This window comes from Ostrinia nubilalis, chromosome 22, assembly GCF_963855985.1.
Source record: "Ostrinia nubilalis chromosome 22, ilOstNubi1.1, whole genome shotgun sequence".
NCBI classification, from domain to species: Eukaryota; Metazoa; Arthropoda; class Insecta; order Lepidoptera; family Crambidae; genus Ostrinia; species Ostrinia nubilalis.
The window spans coordinates 1,569,576-1,585,253 of NC_087109.1; the positions used below are offsets into that span (position 1 = coordinate 1,569,576).

The following is a 15,678-nucleotide window of genomic DNA, read 5'->3' on the forward strand; positions in this document are numbered from 1 at the left end:
TATAAATTCTGGCACTTCGGTCTCCGGATACACCATTCGCACAGTAGGGACCATCGTCTCCTGGAGGAGCTCGAGGTAAGACTGCCCAGTGGCTCTGCCAGATATTTCTACGAGCTCCCCGGGTCCAGCGGCACTCATCCATCCCCACATGTTGACGCATATTCTGCCCGAGTTATTGTTGGGATTCACATTACGTGGCTCATATCGAGTGTTGTCAACACGCCATAAATGCCGACGTCCTATTTGGTTTGATTTGAAACATTTTTCGTCGGCAAATATGGCGTGCGAGAAATCAAAGTCCCTGTATTCTCGCGCGAATCGGACTCTCGCAGCTTTATTTTCTTCCCAGATAACAATTTAAACTTGAATCTGACTTGCAGTAAGTTTGATGTATCAAAAATGAAGCTTTGTTTCAAATTTGCCATGGCAAGTATATAAACTTGAGGCAAGTTTAAATCAAACTTTCTAGTTTCCGAGCGACAAACTTGCATTAATGTGTTTCTATAAAGTATATGCAAGTTTGCCTTAACAAACTTGCATTATGTCTGCTTCTATAAATTATATGTAAGTTTGCCTTAACAAACTTGCATTATGTCTGCTTCTATAAATTATATGTAAGTTTGCCTTAACAAACTTGCAATGAATATGCATGTTTGACATTAAATAAAACAACAAACATAACATATATTTTTTTATTATTTATATTTTATCTTATCTTACTTTAAATGAGAAAAAATCGGTTTCATGGTCGCCGCTATTGGTTTTTTTCTTTATTTTGTGTTTCTGCTCTGAAACAAAAAGAAACAAGTATATTTACCACAGGTTAAGACATTATTTTACATTTAATTGTATAAGTTTCTGTACTACTAACAAAATTATGAACTATGTCTGAAATAAATATATTTATAGTAATCCTTAAAAACTACTATAAGGGTAAGGGGTTATTAGTTAAAATTCTGAAAGGAGCACATCAAAAATTTGTAAATCACTAGGTACATAGTATAAAAGAAAGTCGCTGTCTGTCTGTCCCTTGTGTAATAATAATGTAATATATGTATAACTAGCGACCCGCCCCGGATTCGTATGGGGTTCTATTATATAACCTTTCTCATAAATCCCTCTAACTATTGTTGAAAACCGCATCAAAATCCGTTGCATAGTTTTAAAGATTTAAGCATATGTATATAGAAACAGACAGCAACAGCAACTTTGTTTTATACATATGTATAATACATGTACCCGTGTGAAGCTGGGGCGGGTCGCTAGTGTAAAATAAAATACATCTAATGTAAATAAATTAAATCTTACCTTCTTGAAAGTCTAACTTTAGCTTGATTTAGCCAATCACTTATAATTTCTTTTAGACTGTCTTCAGTTACATCTTCGTTGATTTTTCTACATATTTCTGAAAAATAAAATAGAAATAATTAACACTAACAAACACGAATGATTCAGAAAATAATAGTAGTAGGTATATTGAGAGATATACAGGTGTATCTTAATGAATTCATTGGCAACCTTGCAGGGGGAAGCTCAGACCATCATTATGAACAACTTTATTTTCGTGATCAGTTTTTGTATGAAAACAGGAAAAATTGGTCATAGGAAAAGTTCATAATGATGGTCTGAGCCACCCCCTGCAAGGTTGCCTATGAATTCATTTACACCCTGTATAAGTTTGTAATAAAATAAAGGTACTTACGAAAGATTAATTTATAGGTTTCTGTACTCATAAATGACTTTTTATTCGAATTTTTCATCTGTTTCCCAGTTAACGAATACAACTCGGCTACATCATCTAGAATTATTCGTCTCAACATATTAGTCGTAAGGCTTCTTACATTTCTGCCGCCAATACCAGACAAAAATGACATCTGAAATTTAATTAAAGTAGCATTAGAATGTTTTCATAGAATAATAAAATGTGCCCTGTGTTTAAGTATTTAATTTATACATACTATTGCCTGTATTCTTGTTTATTTTTAAATGGTCATCGAAATTATTAAAACTTGCAATATCTTTACTGGTAGACTTGCCAAAAGTTCTGAAAGACCTGCATTGTCATCTGTTGGTGAAAATGTTTCTTCGGACCTAGCTAACGGTAAATCCAATTTTCTATTGATTTCAGCCATTTGGTTAGCTAGGTCTGACACAAGCTGAATCATATGACTCTGCTGTATAGCATATTGCTTGTTTGTAATGCACTCTGTAACAAATAAAAAAACATGGAAAAGTCATAACTAAAACAAGTGAAAATATGAAATTTTGTCGCATTGCATCTTTGACGAGAGAAGCTCATTGCATGTTATAAAAACCTGTTACCTGATTGGCAGTTAACAGCTTTGAGTTGTGTTTGCTTGGCCTCTTTAGAACCGGAGGTGACTGGGTAATTTACAGCAGACATTATGTCCACTGTCACTTCATTTGTAACATCATTTTCTGCTTCGTCTGAGTCCAAATTTCAGGTTTCTTCCGCTTTTTTTAAATGTAATCGTGCTTCGCCATAAGTTTCTGAAATAAATAAAAAAGTCTCACAATAGTAGAATCTAGTTATAACTTAGCAATACAAAAATAAAGAAAATTATTTTACCATAACTTTTAAGTATTTTTATTTGATATTGTGACCATGTTGCTTCAGGTGCAGGCATCTTCTTCAAGTTTGTTTTTGATTTCTTCAGTGCATACATTAGGGTAATAACAAGTGTTGGTATCTTAACCACTTTGATGAAACTATGCCAGGAGCATCATCTTCATCTAAAAATGTAAACAAAAAAAATTTTTTTGATTCCATTATGCAGTCTGAAACCAAATAACACTATTAATTATAATTATATTATATAATAATAGATAGGTATGTAGGAGGAAATTTATGTTACCTCTGCTAAGACATAACTAACAATTTTAAGAATTAAACGAGGTAGGATAAAAGTACATGATAAGGTGGATAGGATGTTTAGGGGGTATTTTATATTTACATTTACAATTTTGAAGTGCTATGAGTGTTGCATTTTCATAGCAACATGATAATTATTGAAAGGAAAAACTATGACTTTTCCATCAATGTCAGTCACTGTACAGCAATTAATTTATTTTATTTGAGGATATTTGTTAATTTTAGACGTTCTATTTATGTATTATTTTCCAATTGCAGTGCAAGACAGGGTCCACGATGTACATTTACAACTTACAATAACACCTTTCTGTTACACTAGGGTTGCCAACCGTACTATAATATATAGTATTGTACTATATTTCGGGTCTGCGTACTATATACTGTTGAAAAAATATATAGTACGCAAAAATACTATATTTTCAACACCGACAAATATAACAAACAAATCCTTCATTTAAAAAAAATAAGAACGCGCCTTTAAAGTAACTTTTAACTGTTAAGATGGTTAAGTCATATAACCATACCACCAACCACGTACCATTTCCTTTGATGAGGTCCGTGAACATACCCGATAGGCGATAGCGTGTATCCGAACGCTTGCGTAACGAACTTCATCATTTCAGCCATAGGACGTCCACTGCTGAACATAGGCCTTCCCCAATGCTTTCCATGTTGATCGATTGGTAGCGGCCTGCGTCCAGCGCTTCCCTGCTACCGTTACGATGTCGTCGGTCCACCTTGTAGGTGGACGTCTCACGCTGCGTTTTCCGGTACGCGGCCTCCATTCCAGAACCTTTCCGCCCCATCGCACGTAACGAACTGGTCAATGTCAAATTGACAACGTAAATTTTAACGTCGTGAAACGATATTTTGGTCTGCTTTATTTATCGGCAGAATCGTTTTCAACTAGATGTTGTTATTTCTTTTGAAAAGTTGAAATCTTATATAAATTAGGTATGGAAAGTGGTACCTACTGATAACGAAAGTGCGTCAAATTCTATTGCGCCGCTAACGCCGATTAAAAAACGAAAAATACCAAAAAGACTCCAAAAAAAATAAACCGGAGTGGAAAAGAGAGTATGACCACAGAATAAGTAATAGTACAGGTACAGAAGGATTACTCCGCAAGACGATTTAAATAAATGCGAGTCTTGCTACGACGCGATACAGTGGAATTCAGCTCGCACAGCACTACGTACCTACAATTTTATTCACCTACAAGTTTTGTCTCTTTCTATCGCGTGCCTCTGAACTCTTCTTACGCTGTTAGGGTTGCTGTCTAGTCTAGTGAAAAAATAATTAATCTAGGTACTTATTTGTAATGAGGTACGTATGTAGGTAAGTATGCATTCATTATGGAAAACCTTGGGAGAGGCCTTTGTCCAGCAGTGGACGTCATTTGGCTGAAACGAACGAACGAATTCTGAGCAGTAGTTATGGTAGGTTAGGTTCCTATACTATCCTAAGAATTATTGATTACCTAAATGGCCAACATACCTTTCAGCATCTTTGGGAAGCGAAAAAAAAAGATAAATCCGGTAGATTTCTTTTCGAATTTTAACACCCGAACGCCGCACAATATTTCTTTCTCTTTATGTCCATTTTTAAATAATACTTCGATCATAGAATTATAATCATACTACAACGCACGCCAGCGTCCTGAGGGGCGCGCGCGTGACACTCGACTGATATAATACCCGCCGGCGGGGCGCTTCGCTATAGGTAATTATCGGATGTACCGCGCGGAGTGAGCCAGGCCTGGTATGACTGGATTACTGAAGATCCCCAAAATATACAGTGTGAGTCACGATAAAGTGCATATATGAAAATATGTGAAACTAGACCTATTTTTTTCGAGAAAAAAGAGGTCAAAAAATTTTTGAGATGTTTTTTTAATTTTTTATAGAATTTTTTTTCTTCCAATTACTTCTCGTAAAGAAAACGTAATAACTTTTAAACTTAGAGGTATATCCTGATAAAATAAAAACAATAATAATGCTAAATAACAGGCGATACTAATAAAATACATAAAATACCCAGAAAATGCCAACAAATAATAAAAAAATATACTTTTTGAAAAAAAAATCTGGTTTTAAATTCGTGTTTTTTTGGTTATTTGATCAATTTCTCCAAAAAATGCCCCTATAACAGGTGGTTTTTATTGTTTTGTATTATTCTCTATCGTATTACTTTTGTAAAACTAAAAATTGCATGTCTCTATCCTTATCACAACATATTATGTCAATTTAAAAATCGGCGTTAGAACAACGTAAAAAAGATATTTTTTTTGGTTACAAAACAAAAAAAATGTTGCAATCATTAGAAGCAAAATCCCCCCCACAGAAAGTTATGGAATTCAAAAGATTTTTTTGCTATTTCTTGATAAATGTTTAGACTATCTTAATAAATGGTTTGATTTCAGTGAAAGCAATTGGTTATTTAAAATCCAAAAATTTAATTTAAAAAAGGAGGTTTCATTTAATGACTATGAGACAATATTAGAAGTTCTAAATTTACAAGAAAAATTGAGTATCAAAATGGACGACCTATACTCTGAAATAACGATATTGAATGAAATCTTTGCTAAATTAAAAGACTGTAGTGACTTTACTGACAAAACTACAGGCCAAAAATGGCAGCATATTTTAAAAAATACTGAAAATGACTTACCAAATTTATTTGAAGTAATTTCATTCCTGCTCTCTATTCCCGCCACTTCGGCATTTACAGAAAGGATATATTCGGTTATGAATACAAAGTGGCGAGAAGAAAGAAACAGAAGTAGTGTATCATTAATAAAAAATGAACTTTTGATTTATATTAATTTAAAAATTGAATGTGACAAAGCATATGACACTTTTATTTTATACAAAAAACTGTTTCACAGCGCAAGAACTGCAAAAAAATATAGTTTTTATAAAAATAAATAATTAAAAAATGTATATTTGTCTATTTTTTTGTTTTTCCCATAAAATACTATATTTTTTTTAAATGTACTATATTTTTTTACACCTTATTTTGGAAAATACTATATTTCGCTGATGAAATGTTGGCAACCCTATGTTACACATAGATAATTAGAAATAGATATTGAGTAATATGCATAACTAAACAGGATCGAACATGCAGGAACTATTTAGGGTTAGGAACACTTGGAACACGTTGCCTGGGTTTGAAAGTAGGTAAATAAGGTTTAAGGGATAGATATGAACTACATAATTATCATTAATTCTGTTTGTAAAAGTAAAAATAAATGAACTAACCTTTAATCTTCAGCACGTCACGCGTCCAATTCGCACAACAGAAGCGTTTATTAAATAAAACACCGTGCAAAACAAAAAACCTTGTAGGTTCTACGTTCTACCACTGATTTTGTGCACTGCAAAACACAGATTAGAAGAGAGTATGCTGCAAAAGTGCAAAACACTTGGCTGTTTTTTCTTCCGGAACCGGAAGTTTTTGTTTTCTTTTTTATGGCTTCGGGCGAGTGACGTTGGCGTATGACCACTAGTGATTATTTGCAGTGTTGCCAGTCGGGTCTTGTCAGAAATTACCAGAAATATAAAAAAATGTAACCTTTTTGAATAAAAAGTAACCTTCATACGGGGGGGGGGGGGGGGGGGGTGCGGAGCGATTGTGTAAGGTTGTTCATGGATGGTTCATGTTTACCTAAATTCGAAATTTTGACCATTCCATGAAGACCGAAAAGTGACCGGTCGTATAAAACCGTTTCATGGATTTGCGTTTTATTATCAAAAAAACATTTGCTAAAACTCATTGTCTTTAACAAATAATAAATCAAATTCATGTTTAAATGCAGTTTATGACATAATTTTTAAATTGTCACTATTAATATTTTTACTGAATAACCTGTAAAAGTTAATTCTACATTTTCTGAAAAATCACCTAAAAGTAACCTTTTCATTAGTGTAACCAATGCAGTTCAAAAGTAACCTAAAAGGTTACAAAAGTAACCTTCTGGCAACACTGATTATTTGCTCCATGCGTATGACAGTTTAACGCAAGTTTGTAACAAACAAAAAACAAACTTGATACTTCATCTTTGAAACATAGCGCAAAATGCAAACTTGCTTCAAAATTAAAAAAGCCTTAAAACATCATACCTAAATCAAAAAGCTTACAGCAATATTGCCACAAACTTGATTTGTCATATTTGACGTGACAATCTAATTTCAAATAAAAATCATGTTTGCAGCAAGTTCGCTTGCTATCTGGGTTCGGTTAGAACTATTTTCTTCGCCGGTTTCCTGTGGTGCACCCCAGCTCGATGCAGGGCCCTCCTCACGGTTTTTAAGGAGCATTCAAATTGTTCTGCAAATACCCTTGTTGGTGTGAATGGCTCGGTTGCATACGTGTTCACCATTTGTGAACTTTGTTGTTGGGATATTAGAAACGGCCGTGGCCGCCGTGGTCGATCAGCAAGCTGTCCTTCTTCTTCATGGCGGCGAATCCATAGACGAACAGTGTTTCGCTGCGAAATAAAAATAAACGTTTAATCAATACCTGCCCTTACACAAACTATGCAAAGGTGACATAGGTATTTAACTAAAAACATTGCTGTCATAAAATCATAGGGATTTTTATTAGTATTAATAAGATCATAACGATGTTGCCTTTAATTATTTAGTCTTTTTTAAACTTAATAGTATAATTCATAATTTTCAAGTCAAAAACCACAGCCGGTTCTGTGCAAATAAATTCCATAACATTGCTCTAATATATATATAAAAAAAAAACAAAACAACGAAAGTAAAAAGTCGGTAGGCAAACAATGTTACAAAAATTATATTTCCAAAGCACTAAAGCTTCCAAAATACTATTAATGTCATTAGCAGAGTAAATACAAATGAGTATGTTATATTCATAGAACCGCACCGAGCGCGGTTTGTATGTGAGCGCGCCAATACGTATGCGGCGCGCACGCTGACAAAATTCGGCGCAACCACGACTAACTGGCTCCCCGATAATCCACGTTAAATTTGCGCTCACATACAAACCGCGCTCGGTGCGATTCTATGAAGATAGCCTACTCATTTGTATTTACTCTGTCATTAGTATTATTAGAAATTATTAATTGCAACAATTAATGCTACAATGTTTTTACTAGTAAGGGAAATAAATAAAAGTTTAAACGTTAACAATATGGCTACAGTTTAAAACGTGTGATTGTCTATTTTCAATACATCTGAATAATTACTTTTGCAGTTTGAATACTTCACGCTCATAGCCAGCATCATCATGATTAAATGAGTTATTTTGTAACTAGCAGTAAGTTATCACTTAAAAAGTTAAAATAGTGTTTAGTATAATATAAAACAACTTACCGAAAATCCCAGTTCTCGTGAAATTTCAGAAATATTCCTGCCAAGTTCATGAAGAGCAACGATTCTTGCTCTTTCTTCAATAGAAATGTTTTGAGAGGCCATGGTCCAGTAATCGCGCGGAGGTCAATAAAAAGGCAATCAAACAGTCCAATTACTAGCACGGGTCAACACAAAACAAAATCAATCGGTCCAGTAAGAAAGCACAGGTCGTAGGGATCACAAAACTTCACAAAAAAACAAAGGAGAGATGTCGACAGTTCGCCAAAGCAAAAAGCAGACTGACCTCGTATAAAAAATATACTAATATTTAAAAAAAATATCTATTTGTTTGTAACCAAATTCTATTATTCTATTATTTGAAGAAAAAAACATTTAGTTTTAAACCTTAACTGTATGACGATAAAGTGCACAATGGCATGTGGCAACTCTTAGACTTATTCCGTATTGCAACCTAAGCTCCGATTGTCTCCTATTGGTCGTAGTAAAAAATATAGTAAAATGCGTAACCAATTAGAGACGGGGTGAGCACGTGACCGGAGCGATGCGCTTACGCAAAATTTTCTACAAAGTGGTCAGGCGGAAGAGTCCCCGATAGTACATAAAAGTATGTGTAATGAAAGTGATTATTTTTTAATAAAGTTTTCGTGAATTTCGTGTCAAAATAGTAAACATTATTACATTGTTTCCTTTTCCATTTCCTTCTACATTTTTAGCCAAGGGCCTGCGGTTACACTTAAGTTTAGCCGGCTAAAGATAGAAGAAACTAACATTAACACCTCTTCGAAGATAAACTTAAGTTTAGCCGGCTAATCTTAAGTTTATGTTCACACCTATCTTTAGCCGTAACATATACGTATTAATCATAAAATATTGACAGGAATCAATAGTGAGTTTTTTCTAATTTTCTTGAAAGCATATTTCCATCACAATCTCAAGGAAACATTTGAAAGTGGAAAACGTTTTTCCAATATGGTGGCCGTCAAAATTCCGACTGCTAATTATATTTTTGCTGACATAATATCAATTTTTAGACCGCTAGCTGTTTTACAAAATGTTCACGTATCTCCAAGGTACCGGATCAAAAATAATTGTGTTACCCCCAACAGTGTGCCTGTGAAGATAATCTGCTTCATAGCTGTTATTGCTAGTACAGTCGTATTTTTCTGTCGAGTTGTATTGTAAGCTATCGGAACACATGTTCAGTGATCAGTTCAGTTGTTCGATACTACGGTTTTATTATGGACTTAATAGTAGATATGATTGGGTTGCTGGTGAATTACAAGACAAATGTTTTTGACTCGTCCACGAATGTGGATTTGATGATCCGAATGCAAAGGATCACTGTCCCACTTCACAACAGAAAAACTATTAAGAGAACCATCATCTATAGCAGGATCGGGAGTTCTATTATAATTATATATAACTTCATCAATATTGTCATCACGTATATCACAAGACCTCTTACCTACTTTTTCTCCGTGTATTTCCTGCAATCATTTGACAACAACATTGTGTTTGTAACGTTCACGATGAGGGTTATAAGAAACAGTTTGGAAGTCTGGGTTTCAAAAGTAAAGTCACAATCAGAAATGAATTCTACTATTAACAGAAAGATGTACCGAATGTATTTGGAAATAATAGAGACGTTCGAGTTTAATAAGCAATGTTACAAATTAGTGGTATGTATTTTTTGTGTTATAATAATTATGGTAAATTGTCTTTATTATTTTTACTTAAAAGCTGTTTTATTTTTAGGTCCTAGTTTTTCTTACGACTATGGTTTTCAAGGCTTTGTATTTATTACAACACGACATCGAAGATATACGATCACATGTTTCTGCTTCAGAGGTAATATTTATCATTGTAATATTTATATTCTTCTCCTCATAAAAACCACATTTTAATTACTTAAGTATTTTTTATATTTTTAAATGTCCATGATATAATAAAATTGTTTACCAGCCCAGAAAATTGTGTTGTGGTTCATAAATGTACTATCATTAGTTTTTAATTCTGTTTAGTTTTGATAAGTTATTTATTTTTTATACTAGCGGCCCCCCGCGACTTCGTACGCGTGGATCCCGTTTTACCCCCTTCCTATATTACGCGGTTTAGATTTTTTCATACAAATGTTTTTTCCCATAACTCCCGTTCCCGTAGGAAATTTGCAATATCCTGTTGTTACTAAGCTTTTAGTTTACTAAGATACCTGCATGCCAAATTTCAAGTGTCTAAATTAAGCGGTTTAGATTTTTCATACAAAAGGATTTTCCCGCTAATTCCCGTTCCCGTGGGAATTCCTAAGTATACTATAACCTGCCCAGGAGTACGAAGAATAATTGTACCAAGTTTCGTTAAAATCCGTCTAGTAGTTTTTGTTTCTATAAGGAACATACAGGCGGACAGACAGACAGACAGACAGACAGACAGATAGACAGACAGACAGACAAAAATTTTACTGATTGCATTTTTGGCATCGGTATCGGTCACTTATCACCCTCTGATAGTTATTTTGAAAATATATTTCATGTACAGAATTGACATCTCTACAGATTTATTATAAGTATATAGATTTATTATTTTTTGTGATCACCTTCCATAACGTTGTTGCGCGCCTTCTTGACTATTTTAATTTGACTATCTATGCATTATCAAACCGCCTCGATATGGTCTCGGTCAAGAGGGCGCGTAATCCGCAATCCCCATCGTGTGTTGGTTCCCGCTGAAAACCAGCTTCTCGACATGGCGCTTGTTATGTCGCGAATATTGCTGGGCGGACGCCTCTTCTGCTTGTAGGTTAATGTTATGTACTGTATTTTTTATGCTGAATAAAGTATTCATAATCTTAACTTTAATTGTCTTCCAACAGCTTTCAGTCTTCGAAGGTATAAAGTTTGTCTCGATTTGGAATTTTTGGATCTTGAAAAATCTCTTATTACTGTCCATTTTGTGCTGGGAATGTGAGAAGCTGTACCTGGCATTCAGGGAGAGCCGAGTTATGTGCACGATCAAGTCAGTTTCAGGTTGTTCAAGTAAGTAAGAAAGGCAGCGGTATAGTCAAACGAGCTTTCAAGAGGATAGGGATAATTTTCCTGAGTAAAAAAGCAATAGTTTGAATTATGCCCGTTTTCACCATCAATCCCTATTATTAAGTGACCCTTGTGAGAACAGAATTCACTTAAAAATTAGGGATTGATGGTGAAACCTGGCTAGTCCATCAGTTAACTATAATTATCTGATACATTATTTTTCGCTTTATCAAATTGGCTGAGATAAACCGCACTAAAAATCATAAGCAGGGATTCATGAGCATGACATCACTGCGTGGCAAAAAGTGTAGCACGACTTGACGTCACGCGGAACTTTAGCACACTTCAAAATTACTTGTTTGATTATCAAATAAAAAATACCCATTCAATCAAAATGTATTTTTTTTTATCCACAACGAGGACGGTCTTGGCCAGTATCTCACCTGATGGTAAGTGATGATCAGGCCGAAGGTGGAAGCGAGCTTCACCCGGAATCCTCAACCACGGAGGAACTGGCTATCTTACCTCTAACTGCCGGAACACAACAATGCTGTTAACATTGTTGTTATGGCGACAGACTTAGGTAAGATGGTGGTAGCTAGCCAGGCGGACTTAGAACAAGCCCTACCACCGACCAAACCGAACAGAAAAATCGGCCCCCACTGGGAATCGAACCCGGGACCTCTGCGTCTGAAGCAGGTGGTCTTACCACTAGACCACAGAGGCGGTTATTAATCTTAATCTGTTATTAAAATTTTGCTCTCGTGTACAGGAATGGAAAAGAAGATCTGCAAATCCATTCGGCGAGTGAACAGAAACGTCAGCAAGTTCAGTGCATGCGGCTGGGCCGACATTGATGCGACTCTACCATTCGCGTTGATTGCCATTATATTCAGTTACTTCTTAGTCATCTTGCAGTTCTTTGTTTTATGAATCGTGTGTAATGAAAATAGTTTTAATGTTACAAAAAGTGTGTGAGAATCTGTTCACTATTTAGGTACCTATGTATTCTTTTAAACTAAGTGATAAATAAAATAATATTAAAATAAATAAAAAATGGTGAATATCTTTTATTAACCTACGAGGTAGTTAGACTTACTTGACTTAAGGTCATATTATGTCCCCTAGATGGGGCAGAGGGCGTCCACAACAGTCCTCCATCGCGTTCGGTCTTGAGCTTCGCGTTTGATCTCGCTCCAAGTCTTGCCGATCTTAGAACGGTATTTAGACCTGGATGCAATCCATTTGAAGCTGACTGTACTTACAAGTTCATTGAAGGTGTATTTTGACACATAAGGCCACAGCAGACATGCCACTTTTAGAAAATATGTAAAGAAGAAGAAAAAAAGAATAATTTATTTGGCACATAGAAAAAAGAGAAACAATAAATTAACTTAATAAAAATAACAATAATAATAGTATACGTAATAATATGTTTTTATATGTTGCCAAAAAGGACGCCCGCTCCGTATATCAAGCCAGCTAAATGCATGGCTGGACACTGATTTTCAGTGGACGCCTTGGGAAGACTAGAAAACATGGCGGAATCACTGGAATGATGCAGTCTTAAGTCAGTAGGTACTATAGGTACAGCGTTTAACTGAGTCAGATATTTAATTTTTCAGAGTTTATTAAGTGTCGAGCAATTCACTAATGAATTAGGTTTAATTATAATCTTCTTGATGACACTGATCTAGGTCAAGTTATAGAAACTTGATTCTCTCTACGCCAAAAACATACACCAAATGTTACTTTTTTCCTACTACCCATTTAAGGATGTAACTATCAAAATATGTCTTCAAATAACCACAACAGGTACCTAAGTAATTAGGTAAGGGTGGTTTCACACGACGCCGCGATGGCTGGGTCACAGAATAAGTATGTATAATAGTAGGTACCTACTAGAAGTACAGAAGTTGCACTCCTTTGCTCTTGAAGAAAGGCGACACTTTAATACAAAATTTCCAACACAAAAGCACCATTTCTTATTGTTCAGTATTTACCTACACCACAGCTCAAGTGTAAGGGTTGTTGCAAAAATGAATATAACAACATAATTTTAAGAAGCATTTTTTATTTACAATTCATTAACTAAGACAAATTGAAACACAAGCGCGGGGCGGTCATGACAGGCAGCTGTATCAAGTATTTAAATATTCAGGCATTATAACACATTATAGTCTTATTATTATTCTGTCTAATGGCTTCAATGGTGCAAATATGAAGCACACTGGTTTTGCCAACATTATATACGTTAAATTCAATCTAATTAACCAGGTTCTGGAGTGGTAGGACGTCCACCCACAAGGTGGACCGACGACATCATAAAGGTAGCAGGAAAGCGCTGGAAGCAGGCCGCTACCAACCGGGCAACATGGAAAGCATTGGGGGAGGCCTATGTTCAGCAGTGGAGGTCCTATGGCTGAGCTGATGATGATGAACTAGATTCATAAAACAAAGAACTGCAAGATGACTAAGAAGTAATTGAATATGGTCGCTACCAACGCAAATGGTAGAGTCGCATCTATATCGACCCAGCCGCATGCACTGAACTTGGTGACGTTTCTGTTCACGCGCTGAATGTCTTTGTAGATCTTCTTTTCCATTTCTGTAAACGAGACAAATTTTAAAATAACAAATTGATTTAATAGACCTAAACGAAAAGTATTCATTCGTTCGTTCGATCGTTAGTTTCAGCTAAATGACGTCCACTGCGGAACAAAGGCCTCTCCCAAGGATTTATAATAATATTATTCCAAGTTATTTTGAACACAACACACACAACACATAAGCTGGATCGACGACATCGTAAAGGCAGCGGGAAGGCGCTGGACGCAGGCCGCTACCAACCGGGCAACATGGAAAGCATTGGGGGAGGCCTGTGATCAGCAGTGGACGTCCTATGGCTGAGATGATGATGATGAAGTTATTTTAATAGACATGTTGTGTATTTACAACCCGATCAAGCTAACTGCGCACCTCGCTGAAATGCGACTCACCCGCATACCGCGTAGAACAGGTTTTAAACAAAACCTATTTCAGGCACCAGTCCCACACAAACTTAGTATTAAGTACCTATAGCATAATGTATTTTTTTACCAAATGTAATTGCTAACCTAAGTTTGTGAGGGGAAATAAATGATTTATTTATTTATACCTCCCAGCGTGCGCCCCGTCCGTACCAGAGCGTCGAAGTGAAGTCACATCTGCCAGGTTCGCAGTTAAATTGAGTTAACTCCTTCGTTTGTTACTTACTTGAACATCCTGAAACTGACTTAATCGTGCACACAACCCGGGACTCCCTGAATGCCAGGTACAGCTTCTCACATTCCCAGCATAAAATAGAGAGAATTAAAAGATTTCTCAAAATCCAATAATTCCACATCGAGACCAGCTTTATACCGTCACAGACAGAAAGCTGGAAGACAATTTAAGTTAACTTTTTCTGGGATGATAAACAATTTTATTGTATCCCATTAAACCCCAAGCGGTCGCATTATCTATTATGTCTTGATTCGCGTGCCTTTTGGGACTATTCCCACCTCTCGTCCCCACCACTGCAACTCCTGTGTAGCCAGGATCTACAGCTTGACCGCCATGAAAACCCGACTAGTGAAGAGCAAGTTTGTCCCGCGTCCCGGGGGAAAGTTAAACTGTCGTTGGACCCGCAACGAAATTAATTAGAAGAACATAAGGAGCACTTCGCGGGGCTTGAAGGGACATCAAAGAAATTCCAAAATATAAAAAAAAATATGAGAAGAATATAAATAAAATAATTAATTTACCTCTGCAGCAGAAACATGTTCCCGTATAAGTTCGATGTCGTGTTGTATAAAATATAAAGCTTTTAAAAACGTTGTCAAAATGTAAACTGTCACCTAAAAACAAAACATAAGTTTATTATTTATTTTAATCCACAATATTCCGAAAAGCGCCTGGGCACACCAAAGAACTGACCATCCATTCTTATTTCTGTTAAGACGGGACTATTCTCACCTATCGCCCCCATCGCTGCAACTCCTATGTAGCCAGGATCTACAGCTTCATAAAACCCCAACCACTGAAGGCCAAATGTATCCCGGGGAAAAGTTAAACTTACTTAATCAGAAACTCACTGGAAAGGCAGTGGACATTTAACGACTGGTCGTCCAGGGAAAAGTCGAAGGAACCCGATCGCGTGGCAGGACACCAATGCGCTGGATCGACCAAGTGAAAGCAGCAGTGGCAGACGGCGGTCTGCGACCGACGATCGCCAAACGGCTAGAGTACCTTCTGTACTCGCCACTTTGCCCGGTGAAGCTGGAAAAGCTCTTCAAGCTACCAGCGCGCGTCCCTTCAAAAAAAAAAGCTCCGCTCCTCTCGCTTTTAACGACATGAAGGAAGAGTGATACTTTTCCCGTCATCTTGATCG

At 36.1% G+C, this 15,678-nt stretch overlaps 1 protein-coding gene and 1 long non-coding RNA gene across 2 annotated transcripts; both read right to left on the reverse strand.

Moving 5' to 3' along the window:
- Positions 1 to 711: 711 nt before the first annotated feature.
- LOC135082734 (uncharacterized) lies at positions 712 to 6,460 on the reverse strand. Its single transcript, XR_010259461.1, has 7 exons — positions 6,157 to 6,460; positions 2,591 to 2,799; positions 2,323 to 2,511; positions 1,959 to 2,206; positions 1,703 to 1,874; positions 1,309 to 1,405; positions 712 to 788 (listed from the first exon to the last, which is right to left on the reverse strand). It is a non-coding gene; the product is annotated as an uncharacterized LOC135082734 (long non-coding RNA).
- Positions 6,461 to 13,638: 7,178 nt separating this feature from the next.
- LOC135083014 (uncharacterized) lies at positions 13,639 to 14,652 on the reverse strand. The gene is made up of 2 exons (XM_063977777.1): positions 14,523 to 14,652; positions 13,639 to 13,875 (listed from the first exon to the last, which is right to left on the reverse strand). Exons 1-2 carry the CDS (start codon positions 14,650 to 14,652, stop codon positions 13,715 to 13,717), a joined length of 291 nt encoding a protein of 96 aa, XP_063833847.1. The 3' UTR covers positions 13,639 to 13,714.
- Between the last annotated feature and the right edge of the window lie 1,026 nt (positions 14,653 to 15,678).

Bases quoted from the DNA above. Each gene is read 5' to 3' on its own strand.
- LOC135083014 (XM_063977777.1), bottom strand. From the start codon at position 14,652: ATGTGGAATTATTGGATTTTGAGAAATCTTTTAATTCTCTCTATTTTA. The intron at 13,876-14,522 runs GTAAGTAACAAA...TCTCGTTTACAG, and splicing joins GTCAGTTTCAGGATGTTCAA to AAATGGAAAAGAAGATCTAC.